At 56.9% G+C, this 14,170-nt stretch overlaps 1 protein-coding gene across 5 annotated transcripts in view; it reads right to left on the bottom strand.

The window, feature by feature from the left end:
- Positions 1 to 606: 606 nt before the first annotated feature.
- The window catches only part of BRD4 (bromodomain containing 4), an 81,444-nt gene continuing 67,880 nt past the window's right edge, over positions 607 to 14,170 (bottom strand). For 3 of the 5 annotated variants that reach the window (XM_029216756.1, XM_029216754.1, XM_029216752.1), the window contains 8 exons: positions 7,217 to 7,269; positions 6,719 to 7,082; positions 5,494 to 6,087; positions 3,016 to 3,390; positions 2,752 to 2,882; positions 2,402 to 2,607; positions 2,079 to 2,319; positions 607 to 1,739 (listed from right to left, as the gene is read on the bottom strand). In XM_029216756.1, coding sequence (XP_029072589.1) covers positions 1,671 to 1,739; positions 2,079 to 2,319; positions 2,402 to 2,607; positions 2,752 to 2,882; positions 3,016 to 3,390; positions 5,494 to 6,087; positions 6,719 to 7,082; positions 7,217 to 7,269 — 2,033 coding nt within the window. In that variant the 3' untranslated portion in view covers positions 607 to 1,670. Of the gene's footprint in view, positions 1,740 to 2,078; positions 2,320 to 2,401; positions 2,608 to 2,751; positions 2,883 to 3,015; positions 3,391 to 5,493; positions 6,088 to 6,718; positions 7,083 to 7,216; positions 7,270 to 9,742; positions 12,017 to 14,170 lie in introns of those variants that run through there. The other 2 variants (XM_029216753.1, XM_029216757.1) reach the window with 2 other exon arrangements.

Here is a 14,170-nt window from a genome sequence, read left to right as displayed (position 1 = left end):
CAGGACACGTGGTCCCCTGTCGGTAGATCTTGTACAGAGGTGGTGTGGGGGGCCCCTGGGCCTAGCCTAGGCCAACAGGTGGTTCACAAAGAAATGTCAGGGAGACGCCAGCATTAAAAAAGAGAGATGTGTTTATTCCATGATCAGTACAGACCAAATGCATATTCACCGTATGAAAGTCAAACCAGTCAGTGACTCCAGAGTTTGGCCAACACTGAGGCACCAGCGTCATGGTGTAGAGTGGGTTCTCATGGCACATGTAACCTCACCAAGGGCTCCAATTATAAAATTAAAAAAAAGCAGGGGAAAGGGCAGCCGGTTGGTAGGGCCAAGCGCCAGGCGGGGAGCTTCTGCCTCAGTCTGTGGCCTGTGGCCCCTGGCCCCTTGCGCCCACCACGTCCCCTGGCCCTTCCTCTCCTGGTAAAAAAAAAAAAAAAAAAAAAAAAAAAAAAAACACAACAACAACAACTCAGAAACAGATTTGACGTTAAAAAACAAAGAAGCAGCCAACAAATGGCGGGGAGAAAAAAAAAAGGAAAAGAAAACGTGGCTTTCTGGTTTTATAATTAAAAATAGTAAAGTTTGAAACTGAGTAAAATATAGGCAGTTTTTTTGTGTGTTTTGTATGTTTTGTTTTGTTTTTTTTTGTGGGGTTTTTTTTTTTTTTTTTGAGTTTTTTTACACCAGTTTGGTGGAGTCACCAACAAACTTCAAACAAAGATATGCCAACTATGTTTCACTACACAGTACAGCCACGGTCACACACTACCCACAGCGCGGTGGCAGCCGCCGCTCAATGAGGAGACAATCACACCATTTCGGAGATAAGCAGTGCCATTGTGTCTGGAGGAGAAGAGAGAATTAAAAATAAAATAGAATCCAACAAAAAATATATATATAGAAAAAAAAAAAGAACAGAAACACAGGTGGGAAGGAACTGACTTTGGTTGGTGGCCTCACTCGCCGGGCGAGGCCGGCCCACACACGCGCGTGTGACAGTCACCTCGCTCCAGATTGCCATGGACACACACACACCTCCACGGCACTATTCCCTTTTGCACAAGCGAACACTTACAGAGAGCGGCTCTCGATTAAAGGCTTGTGGGGGGAGAGGAAGGGAGGGGTGGGGTCTGTTCAAGGCAAAGTCAGTGCCAGCAAGGGGGTGGGCCAGCGCCCTCGCCACCTCCAGCTCTTGCAGGCCTGCCCTGGTCTCCTGGGTGTGGGCAGGGGCAGCTGGGGTGTGGAGGACTCCCGGCGGGCAGGACGTCACAAACGTCACGTTCTTGGGGACAGTAAACCAGTCACGGTGGCGGCAGCAACGATGTCCTGTGTATACTGTGTAGACATTTGGCAGAGAGAAGGGCCTCTGCCCCACACGTGGGGACTTGGGGCTTGGGTCTGGTCGGCACTTGCTCGTGGCGAGGCGTGCTCTGAGCCGACGTCCTGTGGGGCGGGGTGGGGGTGGGGGTGGCGGGACGTCCGGCTGGCTGTAAGGCAGATAGGCTCTGCAGTCCTCAGCTGCCCATCAGGCCTGCCCCAGGCATAGCATGCAGGAGAGCCAGGCCCGGAGTTACCCCCTTGCCACTGCTACTGCCTCCACTGCTGCCCCTAACACTATGGAGAGTCAACGTTTTGCCAGGAAATCAAAGTCAGAAGTCACCTAGGTGCTCTCAGAAAAGATTTTCTTCAAATATTGACAATAGATCACTCTGGAAATTCATGTCAATGGTAGCTGCCATCTGGAGGAGAGAGGAGAGCAGGAGGAAGTGAAACTCAGTGTCCTGCCCTTGCTGTGGCTCCCAAACCCTCACCCCTGACCTCCAGCATGGGCTATTCCCTCAGGGCCCACACCCCAGAACCTCCCCTGCACTGGGCCAGAGCACCTCTGAGGCCCAGAGGCCAGCATGGCGCACATAAGAAGGAGCTCTGCCCTGAGTACCCACCCCATGGCTCTCTGCTTGCACCCCACTTCTTGGGGGGAGAGCCTCCCTGCCCACTCCAGGTTCAGGGTCCCCTTTCTCAACTCCTCCAGGGGTTGATCTCTGCCCAGCAGTGCCCACCAGAGTCCCCCAGCTCACCGCTTCCCGGCGCCTTCGCTCTTGCTCCTGCTTTCGGGCCAACTCCCTCTGCTGGTCCAGCATGGACTGGGGCTGGGAGCTCCGGGCCTGGGGGGTGGCGGCAGCGGCTACAGCAGCTGCCTGTTGCTGCTGCTGCTGCTGCTGCTCCTGGCGCTGCTGCTGCTGCTGCTGCTCCTGGCGCCGGCGTGCCTCCTCGTGGGCTCGCCGGGCCTGCTCTAGCGCATCTTCATCCTCTCGGCTCCTGAGCAGAGCAGGGCTCCGTGTCACGTGGGGATGAGTGCAAGCCCTGGGAGCCCCACAACCTGCCCAGAGCCCGCGCCCACCTCATGCGCTCCTGCCGGAGCCGCTCCTTCTCCTTCTCTGCGTGCTCAGCCTGCGCCTTCAGGGCCTTCTCGCGTTCCTCCTTCTCCCGGGCCGCCCGGCGGAACTGCTCGAAGCTGTCACTTGATGACTTGGCTGTGGAGGACGGGGTGGTGGGATGCTTCTGCACCAGGCTAGCCCAGGAGCCCATATTCTTGATTTTTAGGTCCTGCGAGGCAGAGAGACCAGGGGGCCAGTGAGGGGCCCTGCTGCATCTGGACTCCTCCAGAGAGGCCCAAAGTCTGAGGACACAGCTACCAAGGCACCTCCTGGGGGTGGGGGTCAGGAGCACTCACGGGTCCACTGCTCCTACCTTTTTGGGTGCAACTGGCGTCTTCGGCTCCTGTTTCTGTTTGTCCTTGTCAGCGGCCCCCGGTGGGGGTGCATTCTGCTCAGGGGGCCGAATCACAGGCCTCCCGACATCCACGGGCTTCATCTCAGGCCCTGGAACACAAATAGCCCATGGGCCTGGGCCCAACCCACCTCAGTGGGGCACGGCTGACCGGCCCACAGGAAGCTCACATCCAGTGCAGGCCTGGGGGCCTCAACCTCAGCTGGGATTGGAGAGGGCACTCACGCTGGGGCAGGTGGACGGGGGCCTTGATGCTCTCTGGGTGCTTGGGGGGTTCTGGCCGCAGCGAGGGGCTGAAGGGCTCACTGCGGATGATGGGTGAGTGGATCTTCTCCTCCTTCACCACCACCAGGGGCTGGGGCTGGACCACGGAGGCTGCACGTAGCTCCTGGGACAGCACAGGCATGGCAGCTGGTGAGGTGGATGGGCGCCCCTGGCCCCAGCCTACGCCCATCCCTGGGGGCTGTGGCCCAGCCCTGCCCTTTACCTGCTTCTTAGGCTGGACGTTTTGCTGGGGTGGTGACTGGTGGGTCAGACTCTGGAACTGTGGCATCTGGGGGGAATGTATCATAAGCGGGGAGGGGGCTTCACGGAGGTGACCTAGGAGAAGGGACAAGGAGCTTATCAGCATGTCTGGTATGGAGGCCGCCGGCCCTGGGCCCAGCGAGGCCCTCCCAACCCAAGGGAAGCCCCACAACGGCTCAGTCCCTTGCATGTCAGGCCCTGTGCTCAGAGTGCAGCAGGGCTTCGTGGAGCCATGAGCGCAATCCTGGTGGTTTGATACCACTGTGTGTCAGAAAAAAAACTTTCCATTAGGAAACTTTAGGAAGCGCAGATACATCTGGTCCCAGGTGGGATCTGGCTTGATTATCTTTTAAAAGCTCTCCAGGTGGTCCTATGGTATGGCCTGGGTCAAGTACAAGGGATGTCAATAACCCCACAAAGCAGGCAGCCTGGGCTCCCGGCTATCCCCATGTGGCTAGGCCGGTCTGCCTGGACAGCTGCTTCGGGCCTAAGGCTAGATCCCCAGGAACCTCCCCAATACAACTCAACCTGCAAGGCCCACACAATGGGGAGAAGCCTGGACCTGGCCTACACCACAGCAGAACTGGCAGAACAGGTGTTGGGCTCATGGTTCTTGGAGAAAGTGGGCCAGCCCACCCACCTTCATCCAACCAAAGGCTGGGGGGACCCAGGCAGCCTTGGCCTGGGCCTGCCAGCAGTCTGCAAACACACAACTGCAACAGCCTCCTGTCTGGGTGGTTCCCTTGGGAGCACCTGCTGAGGCTGACCTGGGCAATGGCAGGTTCTCAGGCCTATGACTTGCAGAAATCTCCTGCCTGCTGGAAGCTTCATCCAGCAGCACCTAGAGGGGAGCCCAGTAGCTCAGGGGCGGTGCCTCCAAGTTGGCCTGGTGCCCAGGGATGCTTGCCAAACCTCCCTGGACTCCAACAACTTGGTCTTTGGCCCAAAGCCCCCAGCTACGCTCCAACACATGTCACTCCCTGTGACTCATTCCAGGCCACAGAGACTCAGGGGGAGATGGGCCCAGAGACTCTAAGCAAAGGTAGCCAGAGGGGACCTGCCCTGCCCCACCACAAGTGCTGACTCTTCCGAAGGCATCTCATCACCTGCCCACTACTGGTCTCCACAAGGAAACCCTGTCTTGCTTGAGGGTGAAAACAGGCACGTTTGCAGAGCTGCTGGGACCACCACTGGTCTTTCCCAGGGAGGACAGCCAGCTGTTCTCAGCTCAGGGTACACAGTGATCCACTTGGCACCTGGCAGCTTTTGCTGGGTTTAGGAGCAGTCACAGCCTAAAGTCAACAGCTTTATTCAATTTGTAGGCGGCACTCACAGGATACCACCCCCCACCCCACCCCCAAGCCAGGCTGCATGATCTACATGCCAAGTCCAGGAATGTCAATGTGTCACCACACCATGAGGCATCTACTAGAACACTGCCCCACCGTGGTCAGCCAAAACATTTTGGTCAGAGACACCTAGAAAACAAGTGCCCAAGAAAAGCAAGAGGACATGGCCTGCCCAATGCTGTTGACTGGAAAATGGCAGCCTAGATCAGGCTGGAGACTGGGAGCAGGAGACAGCAATGATTCCTGGGTGAGTCGTGAGCTACCTGTGAGCTTCAGCCTAATTCTCCCTCCCAGCTCCACCAGGGGGGCCTCCTAACACCAAAAGCCGAGCACCCGTTTCCACAGGTTCCCAAACAGACCACACTGCCCAGACCTGCTCATGGCTCTGCCTGGACCTCACACCCCACTGTTTGTTAAGCTAACTCCTGCTCAACTTCTGGTCACCTCCTCCAAGAAGCCTGCCCCAATCCCCAGAGGCAGAGCAGGTGCCTCCCCTGGGCTTCTGGCCTCCTCACCTAGCAGGTATCACAATGCACTGTTAATGCACTTGACTGTGAGTTCCAAGAAAATGGCCCACTGGGGCCTTAATCTGTCATCTCGGCTTGCACGCAAGATGGACACCTGATTAAAACACTGCATCAAGTATCATCGCCCCCTTTCAGCTGCCTCTCTCCAACCAACCCAGAGCCTTCGAGGCTCAGCTCTGAGCCCATCTCAGCCTGCAGCACAAACTGACCCATCTGGCTTCTTGAGGACAAAACTCTGGACCTAGCGCCAGCCTTCCCAGAGCCCAGGGGCAGGACGGTAGTGCTGGTGGGGGGACACTTACCAGTTGAGTAGGGGTCTGACTTGTGGTGCCGGGGTGAAGGGTGATGCTGGATGACTTGTTGAGGCTTGGCGGGCTGCGGCGGGGGTGGCTGCTGGCCCGTGGGTGGGTGGGGGGGCTGCTGGCCTGGGGGCGGTGGGGGCTGCTGGATATGGGTGGGGAACTGCATGGGCTGCATATGCACGGGCCGTGGCGGGGGCTGGTGCTGCTGCTGGGGTGGCGGCTGGGGCTGGGGCGGTGGCGGAGGTGGCTGCTGCTGCTGTTGTAGCTGCTGCTGCACTGAGGGGTGGGGAGGGGGGGGCAGAGGGGGCGGGGGCTGGGACTGCACCTTCACGGAAGGGAGTAGTGGTGTGGGGGGCTGCACCTTCTGCAGCTGCTGCAAATAGAGCTGCATCTGCATGGAGGTGAGGGGTGGGGCAGGCGGATCTTCATCCTCCTGCAGCAGCACTTGGGGGGGCTGAGCCATGGGGGGCTGCGGGAGTAGGGGAGGCTGGGCCAGGGCGGGTGATACGGCCGGGGGACGGGCAGCCTTGGGGGGGAGGGCGGCAGCTCGGTTACTGGGCCGTGATGGCTGTTGAGGCAGTGCGTTGTGCAAAGCTGGAAGGACACAGTAGCAGGGTGGTGAGGCTCACACACCCCGTGGTCCCCGGTCCAGCCTTTCTCCTCCATCCTGACCTCCTACTTGTCTCCCTCCAACTGGCAACCTCTCCACCATCCTTGGTTTCCCAAAAGCTCCAGAATAAGGACAGCATCCAGGGAGCTCTACAGGATCCGGCCCCTCACCATCTTGCCCCGTGCTCCACGCCCCCAACTCTCCTCCCTTCCCTTCCCTCCAACTGCTGCACTTGCCCTTCAGGTCTCAGAGCAAGTCTTTCCTGATTCCCACAGGTGTGTCCGCTCTCGGATGAGGCTGTGCGCCCTCCCAAACCCCTATCCCTGACTGGGAGCTACAGAGGATCACATATTTTTCCATCTCACACCACGCCTGGCCCAGCAGAAGATCTCAATCAGTGTCTTCTGTACCCAAAGCACTCTCTCTCTGTGCAAGGCCTGTTCTGGGGCCTCTCGTGTAATTTCCATAATGGCCCCGAGAAGCTGCTAACCTCCCCTTAGAGACAACTGAGGTTAAGAGGGGTTCTGCAGGTCGCCCAGAGTGCCCTGTCACTGTGGTAAGACCAGGGTGGGAAGGGGACCTCCCCACACTGCTGCGGGTGTGGTTGCAGCTCACCTGGAGGAGAGACCACCGAGTGCTGGTTGAGATGAGGCGGAGTGCTGTGCTCGGGAGGCTGGGGCAGGTGAGGGGGCAGCTCGGGCTGCGGCAGGTGCAGGATGGGCTGGGTGAAGTGGCCAATGGGGTCGAAGACACTGCCTGGGAGTTGGGGTTCCAGGACGGGCACCTGGGTGGCGATGAAGGGTGGAGGCGAGGACTTCATCGCAGGGGCTGCCTGCTGTGGCATGGAGGGCGGAGGGGGCGGGGGCGGGGGCTGCTGCTGTGGAGGTGGAGGCGGTGGGGGCTGCTGGGGAGGCGGTGGGGGCTGCTGGGGCACAGGGGCCGGGGCCTGCTGCATCTGCTGATGGTGGTGGTGATGGTGCTGCAGACAGACAGACAGACAGGCTGATGTCAGGCAGGCCAAACCCGTCTGGGTCAGACACAGGGTCCCTCCAGGGCCCCAAAAGACAGGTGGCCACTGCTCACCTGCTAAAGCACACCCCCGAAACCACATACCTTCTTCTGCTCCCTCCCGGGGTGCCCCTTCTTTTTTGACTTCGGAGCCATCTCTGTGGAGGAAAAGAGAAGGTGGTGAGCCTACGGGGGAGAAGACTGGGAGCTGGCCTTGAACGCAGAGCAAGGAGAAAACAGAGGATGAGTTCAGGAGAAGGACCGGTGACAGTGAGAGGGAGGGTGGCTGGGTTCTGTCTGGGATGGAAGTTGGTCACAGGGGAGGGAAAGACATGTGGGGTGCCACCTACCCAGTTGCCTGCTGCTTTTTCCTAGCAGGGACCATGACTGAAAAGCTGCCTGCCAATCTCCGGACCACCAGCTCCGTTAAAAGATGACACCCAAATGCACTGGGAACTGAGCTACGAGAAACCTCCTTGCCCAACTTCTCCTCCAATTTGCTGGTCAGAAGCCTCTACAGTGACCTGAGCATCTGCACCCCAACCTGCTTTGCTTTGCAACAACCATGGTGTTTGAAATGATCTTGTCCATTTTACAGATTAGCAAAGTGAGGCTCAGAGAAGTTAAGGGACTTGCTCTGGTCACACAGCTAAAAAGTAACAACTCGGTGGCCTCCAACTACATTGCCCTCTGAGGCTCGCTCCTTCCCACCCTCCCAGACGAAACAGAGATGCGTGAGTTGGGCTGAGAAAGACCACTGGTGCCAGCATGGGCCAAGGCCTGGCCACAGAGCCATGGGACAGGTGAAGAGAGTGCTGACAAGCATGAGCACTTTGTGGAGGAAGAGAGAAGCCAGCCAGCCAGCCTCCCTGGACGACGCAGGAGCCAATGGGGGAGGTACTCAATGCCATTGCCAGCAGAGGAGGACGACACTGGCCAGACTCCCCTTCCTCTCAGGAGACCGGCCTCAGAGAAGTCCCTGTGTTGAGATACAGTCAATGTGCTGCAGGGAGAAAGCAGTATGTGTCCCGGTTTCTCAGGAGCCAATGGCTTGCTGCCACCACTGGGTGGATAAATCTGGGGTGTGCCTGTCTCTGTGAGGAGTGTGCAAGAGCCAGCATGACTCCCTCTGCCCCCACTCTAGAAGCTTATGCTAAGGAACTTTTGCCAGCTGGATGCCCCTTGCCAAACACTGCTGGGTGTAAACCTCAGAGGAGAGAAAGCCCAGCCAGTGCTCAAGGGCTAGGAAATGAAGTCACCACCCACCAGGTGGGAGGTAGGACCCATAGTGCCTTTCAGATTCCTGTCGCTGAGAGGCACCTCATGGCTCTGCCTGGCATTCCCTGAGCTCCTTGCCAGGGTGCTGGCTCTTGCTGCTGGTGTTGGAGGACACATGCTTTTGCCCAAAGCGGGGCTAGCTCCACTGCTAGCTCCAAAGCTGCTTCATGGAGGGCCGTGCTAAACTTCTGTGAGGTGCACAGCCTTGGTGCGACGTGTCACCAAAAGGGATGAGAAGGGACTTTGTGCCCTGCAAAAGCTCACCATTCCATGCAAGTGATAAGACAGTGACACAAAACTCAGCAGCTACAGACATGTCTCATACAAATGGCAGCGACTAGGGACACCTGGGACACAGCAACTGTAGGCCCAGCCCCAAACCCAGACTTGAGAGATGCCAGGATACAGGGCGCAGAACTCTTTGGGTCACATACAAAAGCTGGTGAGGACACTCTTGAGGGTCACACATACAAAAGGGAGCCATCTGGGTGATTTGCAGGATCAGGCCACAGGGTGTCTGGCAGCCGCAGGATGGAAAAGGAGAGGCTGGAGGCCCAGGACCAAGCGGACCCTACACACACAGGGATAAAGCATGGTACACAGAGGCTGCTGACCCAAGGGAGTGGGAGAAAGAGGCCAGAGCATTCCTCCAGGCTGGGCTCCTCTCCCAGCATGGATTCCAGTAACAGAAACTGCAGCTGGGGAGGCTGGGGGCGGCTGCTTGCACGTTGGCATGCCTTTGGAGGGAGGGGACCAATGGGTCAAGTCTGACCAGGAGAGGCCACTGTGTCATGGGTCAAGTCTGACCAGGAGAGGCCACTGTGTCATGGGGAGAAGGCTGGGCAGGGTAGGGGTGGCCTGTCATCTCATGGCCTTGGGAGGAAACACTTTTTTTCATCACAAAAGAGGGACAGTGGCTCTGAACCCACACCATCTCCCTGCAGCCATGAGCAGAGAGGCCCACCTGGGAACTAGAGGGGAAGAAGTGCAATGGGGCCCTTAAGGATCCAGGGAGTGGCTTTCAGCTGCCTTAGAAAGGTCCCTGGGAGTGCCATCCCAGGGCTCCACAGAAGTGCTGGGAGGGGCAGGCCTAGAGTGGGAGAGTAGGTGGGAGGTGCACAGCAGATCACCAGGACCAGAGGACTAAAGGGGCCAGCAGTGGGGACCAAGGGGTGCTGGAGCCTCTCTGGGACAGCCACATCTGGCTCACGTGTCCTGGGCCTCATGCTGGAGTTACTGGTAGGAAGACAAGACAGGAAGTGCACAACTTCACAACACACCAGCCCCAAGACACCCCCACACAAAACTCTCTAGAAAGGGTTACATGAAGATGGCCTCAAGTACCGTGTGATCTTTATTCCATAAAAATCTTGAACTCAACACAAGTTTCATCTTTACATAGGATGGTAATTGTACAAAGAATTAAAACGTTTTTGTAAAATCTGATTAAAACACTGATTCCTCCCCACTCCCCCACAACTCAAGGGAAGGAGACAGGATAGAAGGTAAGGGCAGAGGTGCGTAGCCCCTCAACTGAACCGGCTGGGAGCCTCAGCACCAGCAGATGCCCAGGCCTCCCACCCCTCCTACAGCGACTCCTCAGGCCCGGCTGGCACCTCCCACTGTCCGCATGCTGGAGGCTGCCGACAAGGCGTGAGTGGGCTTCTGCTCTCTCTGCTCTGTTCCTGGGGCACTGGGCATAGGTGACAGCTTGAATCTAAAGATCAGGTCCTCTGCCAGACGGAAGCCCCACGGGCAAGAAGGACGAGATCCCTGGACAGCGAGGCTGCAAGGACCACGCAGGACAGCTGGCCCGTGGCTACAGCCCATGTGCACACAAGTGGGAAGGAGGGGTGGGGAGGCAAACAGGCCGACACTGTGGGAATCTAGCCTGACTTTTGTTCTAAGACAGAAGAATCTTCCCAGAATGACAATACCAGCAGCTTCCCAACTGTCCTGTGGGAATCTCCGGGCATGAAGCTCCCTGACCCCAGCCAGGCTGAGTTGTACTGGGAACACATCAGGAACAGGCCAAAGGGCAGCTCAAAATAGTCTGTTTGGCGAATGAGTTCGACTGGAAGCTGACCGGCTACAGGATCAGGGAGCAGCCTAGGAACTCCCAAGTATCACTGCAGGGCCCTGGAGGCTCTGGGGAGGCTGAACCGGGAACCCAAGTCCAAGGCCAGTCTGGGGCACTTAGAGCTGCTTGGGCCCAAGGCCCCAAGGAGCTGGGGAGCAGTGCCAGGGTTTCCACACAGGCGGTGGCCAACTGCACCTCCTCAAGCCTGCTTCCAGCTCCAGCAGAAGGCAGACTCCAAGATGCCAGGAGATGGTTAGGCCTTGAAGAAGTACACACAAACTATATATAAAACAAAAAAAGCTCTCTAAAATGCAGATGCTATTCCTCAGGGAACTTTTCACATCAGGCAGTTTTCTGTTGAGATGCTGGATTCATGACCAAAAAAGGGCCGACATTTATTTTTAGAGCAAAAAAAAAGCCTATTTAGTGCCTCTCAGAGGGCTTGGATTATGTGGCCACCCTGACCTGCCCCATCCCCAGCAGCTGTCATCACTCTAGGGGACTGAAGACTAGGAGACTACTTGCATGTGCATGGAACAGGGCCCGAAGGCTCTGATGCCCTCACGACTGACTGGTCCAGTGCTCTGGGTTTCAAGAACCCTTTCTTGCCACTAGCCCAGATCCCAACCCCCACCAAAGGAAAGGATGATGGCCTAGAGGAGCCAGGTCAACTGGCTACACGGCCACTCCTCCCCAGACGCCCCTCACTAATGGCCTGCCTGGCAGCTCCTGCAGCCTGCTTCTAAGTACCTGGGAAGGGAGGGATTGGGAGGCAGCTTAGGAAGTACTTTCCCTGTGTGACTTTAGGAGAAGAGGCCAAAGAAGTTGGGAAAATGCCCAACAGAAACAGTGGGAACAATGAAAACAGAAAGGAGGACTCCAGGGGGCTGTGAATCAGCTGTGGCTGGTGACAGCCTCTGGCTAATGGAGCCTTATAGGTCACCAGAGAGAAGGCATGCTGAGGGACAGCCCCAGTGAGCCTTTGGGCCCAGCTGGCCTCGCCTCTAAAGCCCCATTCCTCACTTGGGGAAGCTCTAGATGTTAGTGTTCTTCCTTAGGGTGAATGAGATCTTCCCTGGGCTAACGTCATTGCAAGGTCCAGGAGGGAACCAGTTAGGATCCAGAGTCCCCAAAAAAGAGGGAGGGATGAGGAGAGAAAACATATTTGTGTTGGGGTCTTGCACACGGAGCAGCACCACATGTATGCGTGTGCAGGGGGGACTGTCATCACCCTCTGGGAGATGCCACCCACCCAGAGGACCCCAGACGACCAGGGAGGCGGGGCAGGACAGCCAGGCAGTCTTTACACAGGAGGCCCGGGCGGGCAGCCAGGCAGGCAGCCTTCCCGGAGGCGGGACTAGGCGTGAGCTGCTGGACATGACTAATCCACCCCAGGGGACAGGCCCAGGGCTCTGAGGAATTCCATAACTTGATGGAGTCCTGTCCCTTTCACGGAAGAAAATGGACTTAAGCTATAGCTTGCTGGGAAGGAATCTGGAACTGAAGACCGTTTTATTAAGAGTCCGTGTCCAATGATTAGGCAGGACCTACATAGAGGGAGAGAGAAACCAGTGTGAGAGAAATGGTGTGGAATGTACCGCTCAAGTCATAAGAACAGAAGAACCGCAGACCAAGCCAGCCTCCGGTGCCCTGCTTGCTGTCAGGGCACGAGAGAATAGCGCCGCAGACTAGGAGTTCCACCCCCTGCCTGGCCAGCTGCAGGTGGGGACAGACCCACCTTTCCCTTAGAAGGGCCTTGGATCTGGCACGCATGGATGTCTCCAGAACCGCCTGAGTCTGTTTATGCCGTTTATGCTTCTAGACAGAACTGCTTCCAGTAACAAGTTCCATATGTGCCGAGTGCATGCTGGTGTTTCCTTTACTGGTCTTTGCATCTGAGAGGCTACCCTGCCTGTCCTCCTTGCCATCACTTCTGAAGACCAGCCTGGTGTGCCATGCGCATTAGGCGCCCACTGATTCTGATCTTATCCCCCAGGGTCTGCTTTTCTGCACCTGTCTATCTCAAGGAGGTGATGCTGACCCTTCCTCAGGGCTTGGGTGGAGGTAGGAAAAGACCCTAAGAAAGATATGGAGCGCAGGACCTCTAGCTAACAGCCTACCTCTGCATTCCTATAAACTGCAAGAAACCAAAAAAAATTATAAAAAGAGGAGCCAGTTACATACACTGTTAAGGAGGAAAAAAACAAAAAATAAAAACAGGTTGAGGAAGAAAGTTGTCCCTTCTTTGTCCCAGGCATCGAATGCAGCTCCCCTTGACGGGGGAGGGGGTGTGGGGCTCGTTCCCACCCATATAGCAGAGCAGATGCTTCTGTTAGAGTCACAGATGCAACCAACACTGCACTCCCATGGTCCCCAAGTGCGCATGTGGGAAAAACCCGCCCACCGGCCGGTCTCTCATTCAAGACACATTCCACAAGGCTCACCTTCGCCCATGAAGCCCTAAAATCCGTCCCTGCATGTGTGTGGGAGTGTGAGGGTCACCTGGCAGTGCAGGCAGACTGGCTATAGCCCCGTCCTCCAGATCTCTTCCTACCCCCACCCCCACCAGGGGACTTACCCCCTCCCCAAGAGCGTGCGTCACACCCTTGGAGTGGGCAGCAGCAGGCCCCAAGATGGGACTGGAACCGAGTCCTTCCAAGACCCCAGGGGGTCGGAAGCTGAGGCTGGTTGTCTGGGAAGAGTGCCCCATGGCCTCTGTCTGCACTTTCCAGCTCAAATCTTTCCAAAACATCAAGCATTCCTTTTCCCCTTGGAGCTATTAAGAAACACCCACATGCTCCGATCCTGGGAAAAGGAAACCAGGGGACTAAAATAGCTGGAGTGTGCTCCCTCTGCAACTAAAAGACCAAAATCAAGTCCAAGAGAATTCCCTGAACTCCTGTCCCAGCCCAGACCAGGGGTGCTCCTGAGAGTGACAGGAACTGTGTGGCCACCCCTGCCCATAAAGATCTGTGGGTGGCATTTGGGAAGAGCCAGACATCAGCAATGTGATGGGGTGAAAGCTTAAGATGGCTCAGGGGCAGTGGGAGGGTGGCACTTGTACCACCACCTTCTGTCCCTCAAGCTGATTCAGAGTTTAACCAGAATCAAAGCTCAGTGGAAGACCACGACTCAAGTAACAGCTTGGGTTCAAAAGATGTCGTGGGACTGGCCAGCAGTGCTGCATGCTGCTGAACAGGAGGAGAAACACACAGTGGCCTGGGACAAAGCTGGAAAAGAAACACCCCCTCCGCCCCAGTCTGTGGACGCACTGCCTCCCTGAAGCGGCCTTGCCCCAAGGACCAGCCCCCATGTCCTGAGCAGCTAGCAGCATCCTTGTCTATGGACAGTGGCCAGAGAGGAGTCCACGTACCACTGCCCTAGCCCCAACTTAGTGCCTCTGGTTCAATTTCTTTTGGTGATTCATGTCTCGGGGCTGTGTCGGCAGAACTGACAAATATAGGCTCTTAGGAATTTCGGCACTAATCCAAATGGAAACACAAGAACAAGAAGGGCAAAACAAGCCCCCAAACACCAAGAGAAATACCTTCAATGCCCCCCACCAGGCCCCATTCCCCACAAGGCAGAACCACCTGTAACTGGTCAGAGAAATCTACCCAGCTCCATGGACCCAGCACGAGCAGCTGCCCGGAGAGCAAGTGCAGGTTCCTGTGCAGGATGGGGGTGGCAGATGGCCACAT

This window comes from Monodon monoceros, unplaced genomic scaffold, assembly GCF_005190385.1.
Source record: "Monodon monoceros isolate NGI ecotype Baffin Bay Population unplaced genomic scaffold, NGI_Narwhal_1 Super_Scaffold_12, whole genome shotgun sequence".
NCBI classification, from domain to species: domain Eukaryota; kingdom Metazoa; phylum Chordata; class Mammalia; order Artiodactyla; family Monodontidae; genus Monodon; species Monodon monoceros.
Note: the sequence above shows the minus strand (reverse complement) of the source record. Positions and strands in the feature narration are given on the sequence as shown.